General features: G+C 36.4%; 1 protein-coding gene across 2 annotated transcripts in view; it reads left to right on the top strand.

Moving 5' to 3' along the window:
- CPNE8 (copine 8) overlaps positions 1–21,133 on the top strand; it is a 116,427-nt gene that overhangs the window by 58,971 nt on the left and 36,323 nt on the right. For both annotated transcript variants that reach the window (XM_052790319.1, XM_052790321.1), the window contains 4 exons: positions 4,076–4,179; positions 6,005–6,109; positions 12,437–12,478; positions 18,368–18,443. In XM_052790319.1, coding sequence (XP_052646279.1) covers positions 4,076–4,179; positions 6,005–6,109; positions 12,437–12,478; positions 18,368–18,443 — 327 coding nt within the window. The remainder of the gene's footprint in view (positions 1–4,075; positions 4,180–6,004; positions 6,110–12,436; positions 12,479–18,367; positions 18,444–21,133) is intronic.

The following is a 21,133-nucleotide window of genomic DNA, read 5'->3' as shown; positions in this document are numbered from 1 at the left end:
TCTTAGTGTCCAATTTTTAACAAAGATCCATTTGTTACAGCCATGGAATTATAGTTCCATTATGGAATATTGACATTGCATGAACATCAAAGTAAAATTTTAACCTTGTAATTAAAAGGTTTTATGCTAATAGCGAGTCATATTATTTAAAAAATGTGAAATTAATGTTTATGGGAAAAAACTAGTAAGGTATTTCAAAGAATCACCATAAAAGAAGAGTTTAAACAGTTTTCTTTAAAGAAAGTGAAGACTTCCATGGCCTATTAATGGCAGATGGCTATGGGAAACAGAAACTGGAAGGAAGAATACGGAAGAATTACAGATGTGGGGTAGTTGGAGACTAGTTGGAATCTGAGGAAGGAGGCAGTTTGTCAAAGCATGGTATATATTGGATGGGGCTGTAGGGTGTATCTTTGAAGAGTTTGCAATGACAAGATACCAAATCTTAAATGAAGAAAGCAATAGTATCAGACATTTTATGAGAATGTTCAGGGGATCTGGAGAGTAGCAGATTAGATATATAAACCTACAAAAATACCTTGAGGCTTGAAGAGATTTGTTTCTGGGGCTTAGTTTTTGTAATTTGATGGTATTGAGGGGGTAATGCTTTGCCTTTTGTATAACTTCTAACTTTTATAATACGTCATAAGTTGTTAATTTTTTTCTATTTATGCAGTAGTCATGTTTCTCTTTTTATTAATATATCCAATAGCTAATCTGTTTAGGCCTTATTTTCTTATGTTCATTAGATATTTGAAGTAAAAACCTTAATTTTGTACCGTATTTCCAGCTTAGTCAAGTTTGTATTATTTCTCTGCAGAAGTGGTATATTTGAATAGCACATCGGCTCAAATCTTACCTACCTTTTCCAGGCAACCTGCCAGTCCTGCACAGTTATGTTAATAGGGTGCACCAACTCAGTCTCATTTAACTGCCATCTAGCAGTAGGAAATTCCCGTGTTACTAGTATGAATGAATAAGTATGGTCATAGGAAATGCCTGTCTTTCCCCTCTGTTTTATATTGGCTCAAACTTTTGTATGTAGTACATGATCAAAATGTTCACACTTTTATCAGATGACGAAGTGTGTGCATCATTTAATTGCTTTCCTGTAGAAATTGTACTTCTACATTTCTTAAGTTAAGCTCTTGCCGTTCTTAAGAGATCTTTGCCATCACCCCAAGCATTTATTGGTAACCTTAAGAGACTAAAGGCAATTTTTTCCTGATATTCTGGGTTTATCCTCCAAGACCAGCATTTGTATCCCAGTTGTAATAAACTATTTAAAAGTCATAAATATGTCATTAAATCCATAAGCAGAACAGGGTTTTTTTTTTCTTTCCCTTTTAATGAAGACGAATACTAGGTGCCTTTCAAGGCCTTCATGTTCTTCCAGATTCACCCCACTCAAATTGTACATATGTGATGACTAGTTCAAAATCACTGAAGGGAGCTGGCAAATAATTTGGGGCTCAGTCTCTCTCTCTCTCTTGCTCTCTCTTTTGCATTCTCTGTCATGCTCCTTCATGTGCACACTCTCACACAATCTCTTGCGCTGTCTCACCAGCTGTCACATACTTTCTCTGGGATATTTTCCTACCTAAGTTTATTCAGTATTTGGATTAATTCTTATCTGATCTTCCGAGATTTTTTGCCAAACTTTTATAGTTCATATTCAGGACAGCAAAGATTTTTAGAATCACTGAATTGCTGAGGTTGGAAGAGACCTTGTGAGATTGTCTAATCTGACCCTCCTGGCTCTTCTTAGAGCAGGTTACTTGTTGGCTCTGTGCAGTCAGGTTTTGAGTATGCCCAAGCAGACACCACAGTCTCTCTGTTTCAGTGTTCTGCCACACTCACAGTAAAAAGGTTTTTTCTTGTATTTAAATGGAATTGCCTGTATTTCAATTTGTACCTGTTACCACTTGTTCTTCCACTGGATACCACTAACCAGAGTCTGTTTACTCCCTCCCATCAGGTATTTATACAAATTGATAAGATCCCCCTGAGCCTTCTCTTCTCCAGGCTAAATAATTCCATCTCTCAGCCTCTTCTCATATGAGAGATGGTCCAATCCCTTAATCATTTCAGTGACCTTTTTGCTGGAATCACTCCAGCCTGTCCACGTCTTTCTTGTACTGGGGAGCCCAGAACTGAACACAGTACTCCAGGACGGCCTCACCAGTGCCGAGTCACTTCTTTCAACTTTCTGTCAGCACTCTTCCTAATGCAGCCCAGGATCTTTGCTGCCAAGGGCACATTGGTGAGCTTGGTGTCCACCAAGACCCCCTAGTCCTTTTCTGCAAAGCTGCTTTCCAGCTGTTTGGCCTACAGCCTGTACTGGTGCATGGGGTTATTCCCCTCCAAGTGCAGTACTTGACATTTCCCTCTGTTGAACTCTGTAAAGTTCATGTTGGTTTGTTTTTCCAGCCTATACAGGTGCATCGGAATGGCAGCACACCTATCTGGTGTATAAGCTGCTACTTCTAGTATTGTATCATTTGCAAGCTTGCTGAGGGTCTACTCTGTCCCATCATCCATGTCATGAATGAAGATGTTCAATATTACTGGCCCCATTTTTGACATCTGGGGTACAGCACTAGTGACTGGTCTCCAGCTGGACTTTGTGCTACTGATCATGACACTTTGAAGCCCAGCAGTTCAGCCAGTTTTCAGTCTACCTCACTGTGCAGTTTTCTAGCCTGTAATTCATCAGTTTGTGAGCAAGGATATTATGGGAGACAGTGTCTAAGACCATGCTAAGGTCAAGAATAAACAACATCCTCTAGTCTCACCTCACCCACTGAGACACTCATTTCATGAGGGAAGGCTTCAGGTTGATCAGGTGTGAATTTCCGCTTTGTAAATCCATGCTGATGACTCTCAGCCACCTTGTCTTCCACGTGTTTGGAAATGTTTTCCAGGATTGTTTGCTCTATCATCTTGTCAGGGATTGAGGAAGGACTGGCCTGCATCCTCTCCCTTGTCCTTTCTCAAAGACAGGAGTGACATTTTCTTTCTCCCAGTCCTCAGGAACTTTCCCTGAACATTATGACTTTCCAAAGATAATAGAAAGTGGCCTCACAGTGACATTGGCCAACTCCATCAGCACTCACAGGTGCATCCTATCAGGTCCCACAGACTTCTGTATGTCTAGTCTGTTTAAATGTTCCCTTACCTGGTCCTTCCCTACCAAGGGCAAGTCATCCCTGTTTCAGACTTTCTCAGGTCTGGGTCTCGGGTGGCCAAGATTCTTGAAGGCAAATCTTACAAGGAAAGACCAAGGCATAGAAAGCTCTGAGAAACACGGACTTTTCCATGTCCATTGTCACCTAGTCCCCTGCCCCACTCAGCGGTGAGCCCACATTTTCCCTAGTCTTCCTGTTGCTGCTGTTACACCTGTAGACCTGTTTATGGAACACAGTCTTCCAGCAGGCCCTGCCCCAGTTAGCTGGTGAGTCTGCAGTTTTATCTTTGCATTTATAATCCTTCTTACATTCTTGACTCTGCCCAAAGAGGTGACCATGTGTGACTATCAGTTTGCCTGACCACAGCAAAGAAACTTTTCTCCTTATTTGTCATCAGAATGGGTCTATTTGGTATCTTCCAGGATCATTTTCTGGAAGCTTCTAGACTCTTAATAGCAAGTTGCTGAGCCATTTGCTTTACAGACAGCTGGAGCAGACAACTGCAGGTTTAAGTCACTGAGGGAATGAGGCTCAATCCTGTCTCACTGGAGTTTTTAAAATTAATTCTAATATGCATTCTTTGCCTGTGCATCTACTTCCCTGAGAATGCAATTTCGGATGTCAGAAAATACTGGAAATATCCTGAGGCATTTAGCATAGAAATTTACCCTTCCTCTGCATCCCTTTACAAAGGAATTCTTGGTTCCAGCAGTTCAAATTGCACTATAAGGACATTACAGGAATGCGAATCTGTAGAGGGTGTCTAGAAGGCAGATACCCTCATTGATTTTGTTTTCTATTTGTATGGTTATTAGCCAATGATTTTTTAATTTTAATTTAGTGTAGTAAACTGCATGTATGTAACTTTTCTGTATTACCTATTTCAGGATTCAGTTTTAATGCAATTTTGTGCGAACAAACTAGACAAGAAGGACTTCTTTGGGAAATCTGATCCTTTCCTTGTGTTTCATCGAAGCAATGAAGATGGCAGGTAGATGCCTGTTAAGTATTTCTGCTGCTAAACAGTAGGCACCTTATTTATTTGCAGACGGTAATACAGTTTTCGGTTTTTTATATTTGTCAGATTAAGCTGTATTTCTTTTATAATGCTTGTTGGTTTTAAGTATATCATGTTACGCAGTATAAGAATAAAACTATTGTAACAAATAGATCAAATATTGCAACTTAGAGTTTTAAGAGTTAAATGTGGAATAAATATAGACACTGTGAAAATTAATTGTAATAAAAATAGTTAAATAGCATTACTTTTGTTGGGGTATAGTATGCCTTTAATTTAAATAGAATTCTCAAAATTGTAGCTGCAGAATATGCTAATGCTTAGAAATTGTTTTAGATAAAAACATTTTATACTGCAAATTTGGAAATATCTTTTATCTTTTTAACAGTTCTAGGAAATAGGATTCAAAAATATCTTAAATAGAAATTTTTTTTTACAAGTGGCTGTTGCTACATTCATGCTTTAATTTGTTAAAGTGGGTTAATCTCTGCTGTTCTGCTGCTAAGACTTGACATGCTAACTTCTGGTCAACATACTGGTTACATGGGGATCTATTGGCAAGTTAAGTTTTCTTGGAAACTGATAGTCCTCACCTATAACATCGTATCAAACGAAAGGCTAGACATGTATGGTATTACTTGTTTCAGTAGCTTAACTGGAACAGTTGTTAACATAAACCTGTGTATGGGTATATGTGTGTCTGTTCCCTGCTCTTTTCCTCTTGGAGGCAGATTATAGGAACAGCTTCCTAAATAAACGCTGAAATATCTTAAATTGCAAACCTGGAGAAGTTATGGCTCCTTTGTGAGTGGCATTAAGGTCATTAGCAAAATTTCTCTGGGCATTACTGGGAGTGCTGGTATATGCAGTTTCTCTTGGCCTTGAGTGCTATGCTTCCCCACTTCCTTCCAAGAGGTGAGTGTTGAGCCACTGATTCTTTATTGGTCTGCTGAATCCAACAGGAGGTTGGGGCACTACTTCTGCACCCATGGGCAGAAGGATGGCCCCTTTTCTGTCTCAGCTTCAGGCATGCCTTCTGAATCATAACCAGGATAAAAACACAGGCCTTCAGAATGTAAGGAAGATATTCCCTCAAAGGACAACTTTAGTTATATCTGTATGTAGAATTTCAGTAGTGATTTCACCAGTGACCTTGCATCCTGATTTCTTTTGAACAGTTCAGTCCCCAAGATGAGGATTCAAAATAAATATTTTAATTTTGCATCATTTAGAGAAAGCAGAATGCATTAAAACAATTCATTGTATTTCACCTGAGAGAAGGTGATCGTGGGATCTCACAGAGGCTTATATGTTTTACTTGAGACAGCCCTGGTTAAAAAATCATAGACATAAAATGGGGAACAAAAATCAGAAAGCCACAACTCCCTTGGCTTAGTTTCTTAATCGCTTTGCTAAGCAAGAGTCAAATCCTTACCAGACTGCTTTATTTCTGGATCTGTGACTGACTACTGGTGGTACAAGACCTGTTTAAACAAGTGGGATGGAGATTGCTCTTGCCTGAAATAACTCACTGAATGGTAGTAATTCTTGTCGAAGTTTTGGGTAAAAACATTTTAGGTTTAGAGTTGTTTAGCACCCTAGTCTGTAATCTCTCTCAAACAGGTCTGTTCTCTTCAGTCCTCCCTTCTCTCTGATTTCACTGCATTTCTTTTTTTCTTACATTAAATTTTATATGGACATTGTATGAGTGAATAGAGATTACAGCTCTTTTGATTCCGTGTTTGATGACACAAAAGAAAAAATAAATAAATAAAAAATATATCTTTTTTTATTACAGTTTTACAATCTGCCACAAAACAGAAGTCATAAAAAATACATTAAATCCAGTGTGGCAGGCGTTCAAGATTTCTGTCAGAGCACTGTGTAATGGAGACTATGACCGGTAAGCTATAGGTTAAGCTTTCTTAGCATATACAGTTTTTTTCCCCCTAACTCATATATTCTTTTATATGTAAGTTTTTCCTGTGCAGTTCAGTTCCTGATGTTATTTTGGTTATTTAATCAGCATTTTGAAAGGATAATACGTGTTCAAAACCATTCATCACATTGAAGAATTTAGAAAAATAAAGCCAATATGCTAAATCTGTAGGTAATGTTAGTGGTGATTTCTGGAAAAAAATTCTTTGCTCTCTATGGTGTGATTAAGAAACAGTTAGAAAGAAAAGACTGATTTGAAGAATGGCCGCTGTTACTAGTGTGCCCAAGTTTTAATAATGTTTCAGTGAAAAACAGTGATGATCTGTCTTCCTTGGGTGACATTGTAATGTCAGAGGATACTGATAAATGAAAGCCTTTAAAATATATAGGTAAGTAGATGAGAAATGCAGCAGGTAATCATCATCATCTTCAGATTTGAAGTTTTCAGTGATCCCATGCAAAAGGATCCATCTTTGAAAAACATGGTAATAATACCATGTTTTTAACCATATTTTACCAATAATAACAAGCAGATTAGTTAAATTGAGGAACGATGGATGCTTTTAGACTCCTTAAAAAATGGACATGTTAGCTTCTAACAACATCAACAAGAAAAATGTTTAATTCCCTGTTGATGACTTCTTGTTCTGTTGTCACCATTCATATTTTTTAAATACATTTAGATATTGGTGTTTTTATTAAGTACCCAGTTAAATGTCTGGTAGTTTATCTCTGCTACCTGAAATCTGGAGTACTGGAGTTACTTTGGTAAGACTGAGAAAGTATACATTTATCGATTAGTCATAATACTTTTAGCAGTGTATAGTGTACTATTTAGTTTAAAATCATGAAGGAAATATATGAAGACTAGGATAAAAATATGCATAACACGTAAGCTGAATGTAGTAGATAGGTGGGTAGACGTGCTAAGGTTCAATTCAGCTTTACATAGACTGAAAAAAAACAAGAGATGCAAAATGTACTTGTCTGGGTGTTTCAAAGGCAAAAGGTCAAAAATCTGGTTTGAATGCCCTGTAACCCCTAAACATCTGTTTTATTTTATTAAGTTGAGATTGGTATGATCATATCTTATTATCTTACATAAGTTAAGGTATTTTATCTTATTGATTAAAATAAAAAGATGTTTAGTATTGCATTCTTTTAACCGTGAACTAAAGTTTCCATCAGCAGAAGCCAAATCCTTTGTTGAAACATATTGCTGCTTGTAGGGAAATTCAGTAAGACTTTGCTCAAATTGATAATTTTCCTATGAGTGTGTCTTTGAAACAATCTTTAATTTGGAATTTACGTAGTTACTTTTCTACCTCAATTTTTATTTTCAGCTTCCATTTACGTGATTACTGTCCATTCATGTACCTTTTATGTTACTGTAGTACATGATTTTGCCATGCCATAACTGTATTGTATTACTTTATCAAGCTAATTATTCAGTGAAATCTGTACACTACAATTATTTTAATTAGTTACCATGAAAGCCTAGTCTTCTGGGGAAGCATACCTTGAACTTGTAATTTACTAGCTAATGCCAGGGGATAAACAAACCAACTCTTGAATCAACTGACTCAATCTCAGTAGTCAATATGAAGAAGCAGGAGAGTAAGAAGTGCTTGTATTCACTAAGCTAAGCAGAATGCTTTCACAGTAATAAACTTAAAGCTCTGTCTTTATAATCTGTGTATTAAAAAGTCAAAAGCTAATTGACTTGTGATTTTTTTTTCCTAAGAAAGTGGTATTTTTTAATCATTTTTTGGGGAAAAGACCATTTTTAGTGTTTCCTACTGTATCTTAGCTGCTTTATTTATCTGTGATACTCTTCCAGTACTTGATGTCATGTTCCTTCAGACTGAAGGAAAAAGGGTTCTCCTACATTGCTAACACTCTCCTTGTGAAGTACTTGATGCATGTTGGTTAATCTTTCAATTAAATGCAATAAAAATGCAGCAATTTCATAATAAGTACATTCTAATCAAATAGAATTTTTAACTTGTATATGGGTTCATGTGCATAATGCATACACAAAATAGTGCTCATGAAGCTAGTCTCTGGACGCTGCACTATTTATCATATTAAAGAAAAAAGGTTTTCATAATAATTTAAAAAAGATACTGTGGTAGAGGTATATTGAAATAACTCCAGCATTCCAAAAGAGAATTAAAAAGTATAATAGCATGCCTCAAATTACTGCGTAACTACTGTTTTTTCATGTTGATTCTACTTTGAATGCTTTCAACATAATGTGCTCAGTGAATGCCTTATGAGTAAAAGGCTCCATGGAACTTCATAATCCTGCCTACAACGATCATGTTTCAAATTAAGAAATACTCATTAGCTGTCAGATTAATTCAAATTAGTATCTGCTGATAGTCCAGAAAAAGCATTCAAAGTTTGGGGTTTTTTTATTTGAAAATGTTTCTTTCTAAAGGTAATGATTAGCTTCCTAAGCTCAGCATGGTAATACATAAAAACACAAACCTCAGAAGTCTCTTTCAGATAATGATAGTTTCACAAATCAAATTTTGGTGCTCTGGGTTCTGTGATAGATGTGAAAGGTGGGAATAATGTCATTAGTAAGAATATATCACAGTAAACATTCATTCTGGTTTTGGAAAGAGTAAATCTTCAGTTAGTGTATGCTTCTGAGTAAGCTCTGTCCACTTCTTCATTGTGAAAAGGCCAGGATTTACTTAATTTTTCTCACACTATATAATCGTACAGTATGTTTGCAGCCATGACAGGGATGGGATTTCAGTACTACAGTAGTAATTAGTAGCTCTAATATTTTTGTTCTCTTCTTTCTTTCTCTTAATATGAGCTCTCAAGTAGCATGTACACACAGTTATTTTCTGCATAAAAGCTTTAAGACAGAGATATCCTAAACCCCAACATTCTCTAACCTTGATTTTTTTAAATGAAAGATTTTTTTAAATTACAATAGAGAACCCATCCTCTAAACTGTGTCCTTTAAGATAAAGTAGCAGTGTAGAGAGGGTAAAATATCAGTATGTGAAGATTTGAACGGCCTTTTAATGTCTTGCATGTCATGCAAAATAGGTAAAACTCAAGATCTGTGATCAATCCTTTTAATATGAAATAAATTTCAGGAGAGAGGAGCTTTATTCAAGGAAGAATTACTCTTATTGAAGTTACATGTCTGAAGATCCTTCTCAAGAATTTATCTTGATAATCTTAAGAATTTATCTTAATAATTCAGCTTTTCTCACTGAGATGATTAGGCTATTTGAACACAGATTTGTAAGACAATGCAAAACTCAAGTCCCACTAAACCTTATGTAAATCTTAACTTAAATCACTGGTGTGTCCTGTCTATCTTAATAATAACAGGTGTTGAAACCTGGAAGTAAAATAATGGTTCTCTATGGAAAAAAACTCTTGTGATACTGCCTTTTTTACTAAATTAAATATGGTTTCTTTTCAAAGGTCAAATACTTGGTGGGATAAAGTAGGTTTGGAGCTGTTCTTGACATCATTCCACAGAACAACTTTCACTTTAATCACTTTTCATTCTAAAGTAACTTAACCCCAAACTGAAATTCCACAAGAGGGATAAAATGTAACAAATGGTGTGGTCAGAGCCCTTAAATTTGAGTTGAAAAGAGAAACATCTAGACAAAACAACTCCTTCTTTGCCTATTTTGAAATATCATAAAAAATGAGAAAAACATCTAGACATGAATTTGTTGCTGTACGTAAGACCAGCTGTTGATCAACCTTATCCCCTTCCTGGTCCCTTCCTAGTAAAGAAAATTATTCAACTTGTATTCAACCGTATCTCAAAGGAAGACTGGGGAGCAGCTTCTGTGGGAGCAAATTACAAAGTAATTGCTTGGATTCCTGTCCCCCCCTATTAATACCACAGACCTGATGACTTCACTTCATGTGAAACTGTTCTGAAGAATGAAAGTAAGCCAAGTTGCTGCTTAAGATACAGGGAGTCTGGAGGTGTTATTTTTCTATCTCATGTTCAGTTCATTTTAGGCCGGACAGGATTCATTATTACTGATTGTTGAATTTACTTATATATACACTCTTTCTGTAGTAAAGGGAGATAAATAAAACTATATACTATCTCCATCCTGATACATGTTTCCTGTTTCATTAATGATGGTGATGATAATATGCTCTGTAGTATTTGCATTTTAAGAAATCCACTCTTCAAGTAAGTAAAATAAGATTGATCCTTTACACGGGAAATTTTTGTTTTCTACATCTTGCCTGTTTCCCAGTCATCCCTGAAGCAAGAATAGTTAGAGCTGTCCTCAGAGTTCACTTTATTCTTAAGGAAACAGTTCACCCCCACATTCATCTTCCATTTGCAGCTTTTACATGTGTATAGAGTCATAGAATGGTTTGGGTTGGAAAGGACCTTAAAGATCATCTAGTTCCAACCCCCCTGCCATGGGCAGGGACACCTTCCACTAGACCAGGTTGCTCAAAGCCCCATCCAACCTGGCCTTGAACACTTCCAGGGATGGGGCATCCACAGCCTCTCTGGGCACCCTGTTCCAGTGCCTCACCACCCTCATAGTAAAGAATTTCTTCCTTATGTCCAATCTGAATCTACCCTCTTTCAGTTTAAAACCATTTCCCCTTGTCCTGTCACTACAGGGCCTAGTAAAAAGTCTTGTCTCCGTCTTTCTTATAAACTCCTTTTATATTGAAAGGCCACAATAAGGTCTCCCCAGAACCTTCTCTTCTCCAGGCTGAACAACCCCAAATCTCTGAGCCTTTCTTTGTAAGAGAGGCATAGTCTCATAGATGTGAAGTAATACATAGGAGGTACATGAGCTTGCGTATTGGATCACACTTTTAGCTAAACTGTGTCAGTATCCTGTCTCGGTATCCTGATTCACACAGTAGCCAGTTGCAGATTCATCAGAGGGATGCTCAAGAAACTGTATGAAACCATTATATTCTTAAGCTTTTTCATGAGGCGCTTCTCTGCAAATTTGCCAACTAGTTATTGTTTTATACTGTGAAAAAATATTTTAGATCCATGTATTATTTTGTGTGTATAATAATCTACTAGTTTGGCTTTCAAATCTGATTTAAATGAAATAAATTCTAACTAGTTCTCCTGTTGAAAAAGTGTTTGCACTGAGTGCTTGTGTGTTGGCAGACTTTAATGTTTTATTACCCAGCCTGCCCACCAGCTCCTGACTCACTAAGAGGAGGGTGAGTGTTCCCACAGTCTCCAGGGCAATCTGACAGTTTGGGAAAAACTGGTACCCAGAGTCTACATCTCATGTTCCCCCCATACCCCACAATCTGCTTGTCCCATTTCATTCTAGGAAGCCAGACTCATGGTTGTGTTGTATAATCTGATGGTTCTCTAGTATACTCTGATGAAAGAACTAAACAACTATCCTGTTGGCTTTATAGGAATTAAAGAAAAATTATGCTGCACTTTTCTGTCCTCTTTGGTCAGTTAGCCAAGCAGCCTCCTCCTCTGTTGAGAGCTAGGGGGGAGTTTAAGAATGGAAAAGTGCAGTCTTTAAAGAACTACGAATTCTTTCATCTCCAGCCACAGACAGGGCCTTCACAAAGGGTGGATCTCACACAGTTTTCATTTTTCACCACTGCAAAATGTTTAGAAGAGGTTAGTACTGTCTACCATATTGATGTTTTATAGTGTTCTGGAGTAGTTATTTTTGTTTAAGAGCCAAAATGTATGGACTAGAAGTCCTTCCTGCTTTAAATGTGCTTTACTTTGTATTGTGAACATTGCTTTTAATCTGTACTTTGTTGCTTAATAATTTTGTTTTATAAAGGCCCTCTCAAGCTCTGCGCACTTCTCAAATATGGTTATATTACTTTTTTTCTGTAAGATGTTATTACCCCACAGTAGATATCCCTTTTCCAGATAATAGCATATACAAAAGAAACCTTCACAATAAGTTCCAGTTTGTTAATGTTCTTAAAAACTTTGATAATACTTTAAGGTTTGAAGAATTATTTGTAAAAAAACACAGAAAATTCAGAGCATCAGCAAGTAAAAATATATTTGTTAAACTTCCAATGTGTTTAATTGTTTCCTTAGCTTCTGCTGTATTTTACTATTAATTTATGAAGATATGTTGGGTAACATGAGTGACTTGCTATTTTCTGCCCCATGAGAAATGACTGGAAAATTCTGCCTTCTGGATTTGGCACAACTGATGCATCCATATGCTATTAAAATGCGAGTATTAAAGGCAATCCTGGTACATTTTAATATATGTTTTAATAGGGTTGTGGTTTTTTATTTTTTTAGGACAATTAAAGTAGAAGTGTATGACTGGGATAGAGATGGAAGGTAAGACATTAATTCTATTGTTAAACTCTAGGGTTATCCATGGATATTTATACACGTTTTGAAATGTACAAATATATAGTGGCTGGAACAGGACTAGAGAATTGTATTTATCAATATTTAGAGGTACGGGTACTGGAAAAAAGTTTTGCTGTGCTACAGTTCTCTTTTGTTTTGCAGTTGTGGTAAATGATGAGGTATTAGCCTATTTCAAACATGATGTTTGTATATTCATACATGGAACAAGCAAGATTGAATGCTTTGTGATCTGTAAGATCAGTTTTGTGAATGTCATTATGTTGTCAGTTAATGTACATGTATGAAGAGAGGCATAATCCATTTTATAATCTACTTTGTTTTGCTTAAAACACTGCTTCATAAACCATTGCTTTTCAAGTATGATAAAATGCATGAGCCTGCAATTGCTACTTCATGATTGCCTAGGTATTGCAATGTAGAAACTACCTATTAATTATCATAATTTCAGATTGGGTTTGAGTATTCATTTCCATGCCTATCTTCTTCAAAATGTTGTTGTAAACACTAGAGTTGGAAGACCTGGGTTTTAAATAACTCCATTGCTAGAAAGGGGATGGTGGAATATGTGTGGAATTTCTGTTGCTAAATTCGGGAGGGGCAATCTGTTATTATTCAAGCTTGTTGTCTGTACTGAGTGTACCTTTTTCCTGAAGAAATTAGCCTTTCAAATTGCCTTTATTTTGACAAACAAGATTGAATTATTTTCTATCAGACTGGATTGATACCTCTTGTTCTTTTAGAACTGTTTGAGGTTGTATCTTAATACTTTGGTTAGAAACTGTACTCATAAATCATGGTACTAGAACTTGTATGTAATACAAGAATATATTGATTTCTATTTATCTTTAAGTTGGTCTGTCTTAATTATTTCCTATTAATCTTAATTCATATTTTTAAATATATGGATATGCACTTACACTGGATTTTTAAGAGTATATTATTTATTATACAGTAATGTCTTTAATATTGCTAATGCAATTTGCTCCTAGTATTATAGCTAATGATATTGTGCTTCTGTGGCCGAACAGATCTTTTAATCATAACAGGCAAATTTATCCTGTGCTGCCATTCATTTTCTTGCTGACAAGGTTCAAAACCAGTTTCGGCTTTCTCAGCTTATACTTTTGTCTTTTTGGTTCCATCATGAAGCCTGTTGATTTATAAGCATTCTTATCACATGTTTACCCTCTGTAAATACCTGCTAGTGCAAATTCATCCTTCTTGATTAGGCATTCCCTGGAGAGACAAAATAACATATTCTGGCAATTAAAAATACAAGGATTTAAATTAACAAAGCCATATTAGCAAAAAATAACTGCATCACTGTAATGATGAATGTTTGTTAACATCTTCTGTTCCTCACTTAGATTTTCCAAATCCTTAAAAATGTGATATATTTACACTTCTGTGTATAAACGACAATATTTTTTTAAAATAATTAATAATGAAAAATTAAATTATATTGCCAAGTTAATAAAAAATAAAGATTATATTTTATTAAGGTATCAAACCCCATGTGCTGTCCCATTTCATCCAAAATCTGAAACTGAGGTATGATTAAAACAAAGAAGAAATCTGACAAATAATATTGTGTAGCTGCAATTCAGAGTGAAATCTTCAACATACTGTGGAATTCAGGCAATCATTAGCCTCTACACTCTCCCAAACAGTTCTAAAGATAATCTGCTTTTGCTCACATCCCCCTCTGAATACCTATAAAATTAATATCTAAAAAACAAAAAGTGAAGGATACTATTTACATATATTCCTTTTTATTCTAACAGTATGATTTTTTTGCCTTTTGCTTTCTACCTTTTTTGAATTTAGAAGCAGACAGAACACTGACATCTTACATGTTAAATTCCTCAGAAAGATGGGACAGTGCTCATCTCATGTAACTTCAGACAATGTAAAAATCAGACAACTAGATTGAACTAATCATTTAAGCTACTTCAGTAGCTTACAGGGGAAAATGGTCTGATTGAATCCATCCTAACTGGAATAAATTGCCAGTTGGTGGTGCCTATGACTTACTAGTGATTGTAGCAAGAACTGAAGTGCCTAATTTGCCTTTGATATTGCCAAATATATCTGAAGTGAATCCCGTTCAAGAATTAGTCTCAATTTTTTGTACAATGCTGCTGTTACTCAGTTTATATTAATTTCCATTTTTGATGGACCCTTTGTTTATAAGCAGTTGTTACACTAGCTGATCACCTGACTGTGCTGAACCTGCTCCAGAGATGTGCAGACTGGGCAGGAACAACCTTTCAAAGATCATCAGAGAGCCTGCTAGATAGCAAAGCAAGTTACACTAAATATTGCAGGTTATTCTGCAATCAGTAAGGCAACGTTACTCTGCATATACTTGATTTCTGAATCTTGACTTGACTCTGACTTCTTGAGTCTTGACTTAGAGGGGTTTTTTTCCTTTTTCCTCATTCTGTGTTATCTGTGCTTTGAAAAAACAGCTCCAGGGTGCTTTGAGTTGAGTTTCTTACTGTCACGTTCGTGAACTACATTGTTAAGAGTAATTGTATATTCTTAGCTCTCATTTATTTTCAAACATCACTTAAAATTTCTTGACTAAAAGTAATACAGGACCTTTGTAACACCACCATTAATTATTAAATATTTCTTTGTCTCAAACCAGGTTTTGCACAAAAATTGTCAAAATGTGAACCACTTGTTCTAACTGATACCTTTTATTGCTTCTAAGAGTTGTGCCAAACCCCAAAATATTTGATGCTATAAGAAGTCACAAAAGTTGGTTTTGTTGCTTTGGACAAGCCTACTTCTGTGAAATAGAGTGACTTTTTTATTTTTGTTGAGTGTCCTTATCAATGAAGTACTAGCAGACAGGTCTTACAGAAGAAAAAAATAAGATGATGTGCAACTTCATATCAGCAATACTCTGATGTTTTTATTTCTCTCTGAAGGCTTTTTCACTAATTTCAGAGAAATTGTCTTAGCATACATGGTGCAAAAGCCGTTTCACAGTATTGATGTTTATGATCTGTTACACAGATATGGTTTTCTTCTTAATTTTAAAACTGAAAATATTATCATGCTAACCTGGTGCCACCAAAACATTCATCTGAGAATCTAAACACTGCAGGAGAGATTGTAAATCTCGGATTCTAGGCTCTCTCACCTTATTTCTTGTCCTCCATCTTCATCTTCCTTCTCCAGCTAGATAGTTGATTTTTAAATTATTGCACTTTTCCCCTTACTCATTGACATATTTCTGGTGATGATTGTCCTTTCTTCCATGTTTTTTTTTCCTTTAGATCATTAAAAAAATCAAAGTTAATACAATTCTGAAAGTGATTTTCAGCACTTCAAAGCATAATGCCAAAAGTGGAAGATTTAGGGAGATGGAGTTCAAGCGATTATTTTATGTGCTAAGAGTCTCTGATTCAGTGTTCTGATATGCCACTCATGGACAAAAGTCTTTAAGTCTAGGAATATTTGGTGTTAGGACGGCAAAGAGAATAACTTCTTTGGATTCTTAATCCAGAGACTAATAAGGAGATCCATTTGGTGAAGTGTGATCATGAATAGTGGGAGGGATCGGTGCCTTGTTTTTCTTAATGAGTTATACTTCTGGCAAAAGCAAATGTTGTCTGACAGGCACTCATCTTTCAGAGGCAGCCTAGTGGAGGGGCGTACATCCATCTGAATATTGAGTGTTAAGATCCAGGCTGATGATCTTTTAAGTGCAGAGAATTCTGAGACTGCTTATATGTGCCCATACCTTTTTAACATGATTAATCAGAGGAATTATATATTTCTAGCTCAGTTCTTGTCAGTCTGTGTATATGCCACAGTGTTTCTTAGAAGTAAAGAAACAATTACTTTTAAGCAGAACAGATTTTTTTTTCCCCAGACAGCCCTGTCTGGAATTGCTTTGTGTTTCCTCTGTTTGCTATGGCAGGTTTGTAGGTAGTCATTGAGCTATTGTTTGAATTTCTGCCTTTGAAATATACAAGTTGACTTGAAAATTTAAGGTAAGAACTGTTATGAAGGGGAAAGGTTCCTCTTTAACCAAGGTACATTTTTCTCCAGTGCCATGGTTACCCAAGGTTAAATACACCTTATGTGCTACAGCCCATATAGAATTCAAGTTCCATAGCCTGTATGGATGGCTTCCTCTGTTCCCCTGGTTAAACAGTCATTGCAGTCTGGAGAGCATTTAATAAAAGGAGATGATACCTCCAAAATAAGTTTCTTAAGAAAAGTCTTAGTCTGTCTGTCTCAGAAGCAATTTCCTGATCTCCAAACTGGAGGAAGAGTGTTTCATGAGAGGTGGTCCCTTCTGAATCTGAGTAATCAGGAATGTCTTCACCACATAGTATTTCTCAAGCTTTCTTACAGGATGCTTTGCTTATTTCATGTGCATTAGCATGATGACTGAACCTTTTAATTGTTTGGTTTACATATTTTGTGAATTCATGCTCATTTCAGGAAGTGAGATTTGTATTTGGGGTTTGTTTTTTTCATTTCATTTCATTATGAATAAATCAAGAAAGAAATTTCATGTTGCTATGGATTGTTTCCATTTTTCCTCTTCTTGCAACAGAGTTATTTAAATTTGTTTTTAATATTTATAGCTTAATTAGAAGCATGCTGTATTTCTTAAAAACAAATTTTACAAGTAACAAAGTCATAAAACTTTGACTTTCTATTCTAATTTACCATTGGACAGAAGGTAAAAAAGTTAGTTTCATAGCTCATTAGATGTGGAGGCAGAGCGTAGAGGAAATACAATGCCTTGTTAGGAAACAACTGTGAAAACAGAGGGAGATGGGGCAGGGGGAAGGGAATGGAAGTTGGAGCAGCAGTGAGGAAAGTTCAGCTGGGAAGAGTGGAGAATGGGAACAGGTCTTGTGACTGCTGGGAGTTTTGTAGCCAGCTGTTAGGCATTCACCCCTGCAGTCGCTTCCATTCCAGGTACCCATCTGAGATACAAACCTGCAGTTCAGTCACTTCTGGCAGCCCTGTGGTTTCTGTGTCCCAGCTCCCTGACCCCAGCCACCTTTCTCAGTGATGCTTATCCACTACACTCCCTCTGGCCACCCTGCTCACAGTGGCTCCTTGGCAGCATGCCATCCCCTGGTTAAGAGTTGACAAAGCAGTTTTCAAAATGTGGGTAACAGCACAGGAGTGTTGAATGTATTCTTGGAGCAGGAATAGAATTTAGAAAGGAGAAGCTTGATAACCACTGCTTTAGTGTTAGGTTAAGATCTACTTTCCAATGGTGTCTAATACTATGAGCTGAGCAGCCTCAGTGGATTGCTTTTCTCCTCCCAGATGGGAAGACACAGCAGCTTAAAAGACAGACACAGAACCTTAAAAGTACGGTTCAATATCACATTACACAAATTGGTAGGGCTGGTGTTTTCTGGTTTAAGTCACTCATTTCACACTCTTAATACCTCCCTTTCTCTCACGTAGTCTCGCACACAGTTCAGAGTCTGTGGTGCCAGTGGTCATCCAGTGAGAAAATGGCGATAGTCTTTGATAGCCCACTCTGGTTTTTCAGATTCTGTAAGCTTACATTAGGGTCAGATCACTAATTTACAACCTAGTCCTCATTGTGCAGCTAAGTTAAGCAGAAGCCATCAGAAAGATTGAAGCTAATACTTTTCATCTCTGAATTTTTATTACTAATAGAGTCAACACATATCAGAGGGAGAAATAAAGATTTTTAAGCAAATTATATCTTTTGCCATTGCTCCTTTCTTAGGTGTCAGTTCATATTGACTGTGTTCTCTTTTTCATAAATAAATGTAATACATGTTTAAATTACTAAATGCTGTACATTTGATTTGAAAACTTTTTTTTGTACAGCCATGATTTCATTGGAGAATTCACAACAAGTTACAGAGAGTTGTCGAGGGGACAATCTCAATTCAACGTGTATGAGGTAAGTATTGTGAGTATTTACTCACTTTCAGGAAATAAATGAGAACACTTCCAATGTTTTCATGGCAAACTGGTCAAATCTGTACAGTGCTTGTCAAAATTAAACTTTGTAATTATTTCATATTCTTCCTTTTATAAAGAACAGAGAATCTGAAAGTGTTGCTTCATAAAAAGATTTAAAGCCAAGTAGGTATGTGTGCATGTGTATGCACACTGGGCTGTGATAGGACAAGAAGAGCACTTCAGGCAGCTGGGTTGGTATGACATAACTTGGAGCAAATACTGGCTTACACCCATTTGTGTATGAACAATTTGTCATTTATTTCTCCTTTTGCCAATTGTTACATGTGTTGTATGCTATTTTCTCCTATCCAAAGAATATCTGGTGATTCCTACATCAGATGCAGAGTCACATGCCTTTGATCTTAAGTGCGGACATCAGAATCTTTAGAGTTTTGATGCAGGGCTTACAAGTGACCAAGAATTTAGCTTACTTATTGGTAGGGTTTTTCATATGGTCAGTTACAATCTTTGCTTAAAAATTTGCATCTTATTTCCAGTTTAGGATTCATACATCTGAATTGTCAATTCAATTATAGAGTTTTATATCGTTAGATGATTTCTGACTGTGGCAAGACCTTATCGTGTATTGTAGGTGAATGCAGACTACATCCACATTCCCTCTTAGTCTTCTTTCTCTTTCTCTTTTCTCCACAGGGTCCTGTGGCCAAAATTGTGCAGGCTTGTTTATTTCAGATCTAATAAATCCCTAGTTTAAGACTTCTTTCTTAATTTAGTCTGAGATTATTGGGATTTGGAAAAACATAAACCTTTTTTTCCCAACATCAAACTTTACTGAATCTTCAAAATATGCTGTAATTTGTTCTCAGAAGCAATCATTGAGTTTGTGCAAACAAAAATTGAGATTCACAAACTTGAAGTGTCATAAAGGGACTAATTTTTGGCTTTTTTTTTTCTTTTTTGGAAAGGTCCCTTTAAAAATTATCCCAGATTTGGGTGCAAAAAATTGACTGCAAAAAAAAAAAAGTCTAAGCATTAAGACTCCTGCATTAAAACTGCATTTTAAAATTAATATCCCAGAAGAATCTCATTCTGGAATGACAAATGTATCATGAAATTTCAGAATGTGTTAAATAAAGAGAGGCAATAGGAGGAAAAGATTAAAAATGTATTTTGTCACTGAGAAGAAGTGTCAACTTGCAGACTATTCCTAAGGAAATACGTTACATTCTGCAGTGTTAAACTGCAGCTTATATTTTTATAGATCCAAGAAATTTCATTTTCAGTTTTGAGTCCCCATTATTTTTATGCATAACTTAGATCACTTCAGCTTTATCTTCAGTAGGTGACAGTGTGTAGTACTGTAACTTCAAATACTGTGAATGTGCTCCCCAGCTAGAAGCAGTACAGGTGAGTTAGAGTTGTGCTGCATCTGAGCTACTAAGTTCTGCCTAGATTATCTTAGTCTAATGATCCGCTCTGGTGCTGATATAACATGGTTATTCTCTTTTTAGTACCAGAGGTAGGAGGCCTACCTACACAATGCTGTGTACACATACTGGCTTGTATGTCAAGTGCACTGTGTCAAGTAGGTCTGTGTAGGTCTGTGTCAAGTGTCTGCACTGTATTGCGTCATGTACTTGGAGCTGACTTCTAGAATTCCCGTAAAAGGAATTGGTTTCTTTCCCATGGTAAAACAATGTGGAGCGTTTCAAGTTCCACCTCTTTTTTTTTTTTTTTTTTTTTTTTTTTTTTTCCCTGTGTGTGTGTTTATGTCTGTGTGTACAAAAGCCAGGAAATATTATCCCTAATTTAGGTGATACGAGTAATAGGCAACAAATCTAGTTGCCTGATTGCCCTGTGTTTCCTTTTACCATTCCTTTTTCACCCAGCAGTAGCCTAGTGCTTAGGTACACAACAGTACCTAAGCATCTAATTCACCATTCTGATGATAGGCATTCTTGATGCATTTGCACAAAACCCCACAGCTGTCTTGTGATACTGATGTGGTGGTGGTGTTTGGGAACAGGTGGTCTACTTAATTAGAGCAGCGTTACCATAAAGAGATACTCCCTGCAAGGGCTCAAGAGTGGCAATTTTCACATGGAAATAATGCGTGTGTTCCAGGGACCTGTAATTCCCCTGTGTGAAAATACATGCTATTGCATTTTCACATAGGTATGCATATGTCCAGTCATTCATGTTGAAGCTCTTTAGCACCCTCCATCTCATTCATGCTCATAGACAAAGTGTATGGGTTGTGCCAGATACTTTCAGTTTCTCTACAGTAAAGTGCTGGATCTGTAGGTTTGGATCTGTAGGTCTTTCATAGCCTCACTTACTGAGATTCACAAAGAGCCGCCTTTGTTTTATTTTTAACTTCACTATTTTGTTGTCTTTCTCAGTCAATTCTGTTCTCATTTTTGCTGTCTTTCATTTCTGGATATGAGCATTCATACAGCACAAGAAAACTACTGTTCAGGCAAGGTACAGTCTGTGCTGTATTTGTTGTCCTAAGGTGTTTATTTACTGGGAATAGAGGAACCTTAGAAGAGTCCAAATATGAAGTTCATATTCAGTGCTTCAGATCATGGAGTCATGAACCCAAAGGACTGTGTGTTACAGGTAGACTTTTTTGGTGTGCTTTTTTTTTTTACGATTTCCAGTTAT

Source organism: Harpia harpyja, chromosome 6 (assembly GCF_026419915.1).
Source record: "Harpia harpyja isolate bHarHar1 chromosome 6, bHarHar1 primary haplotype, whole genome shotgun sequence".
NCBI lineage: Eukaryota > Metazoa > Chordata > Aves > Accipitriformes > Accipitridae > Harpia > Harpia harpyja.
This window is presented reverse-complemented; position numbering and strand designations above follow the sequence as displayed.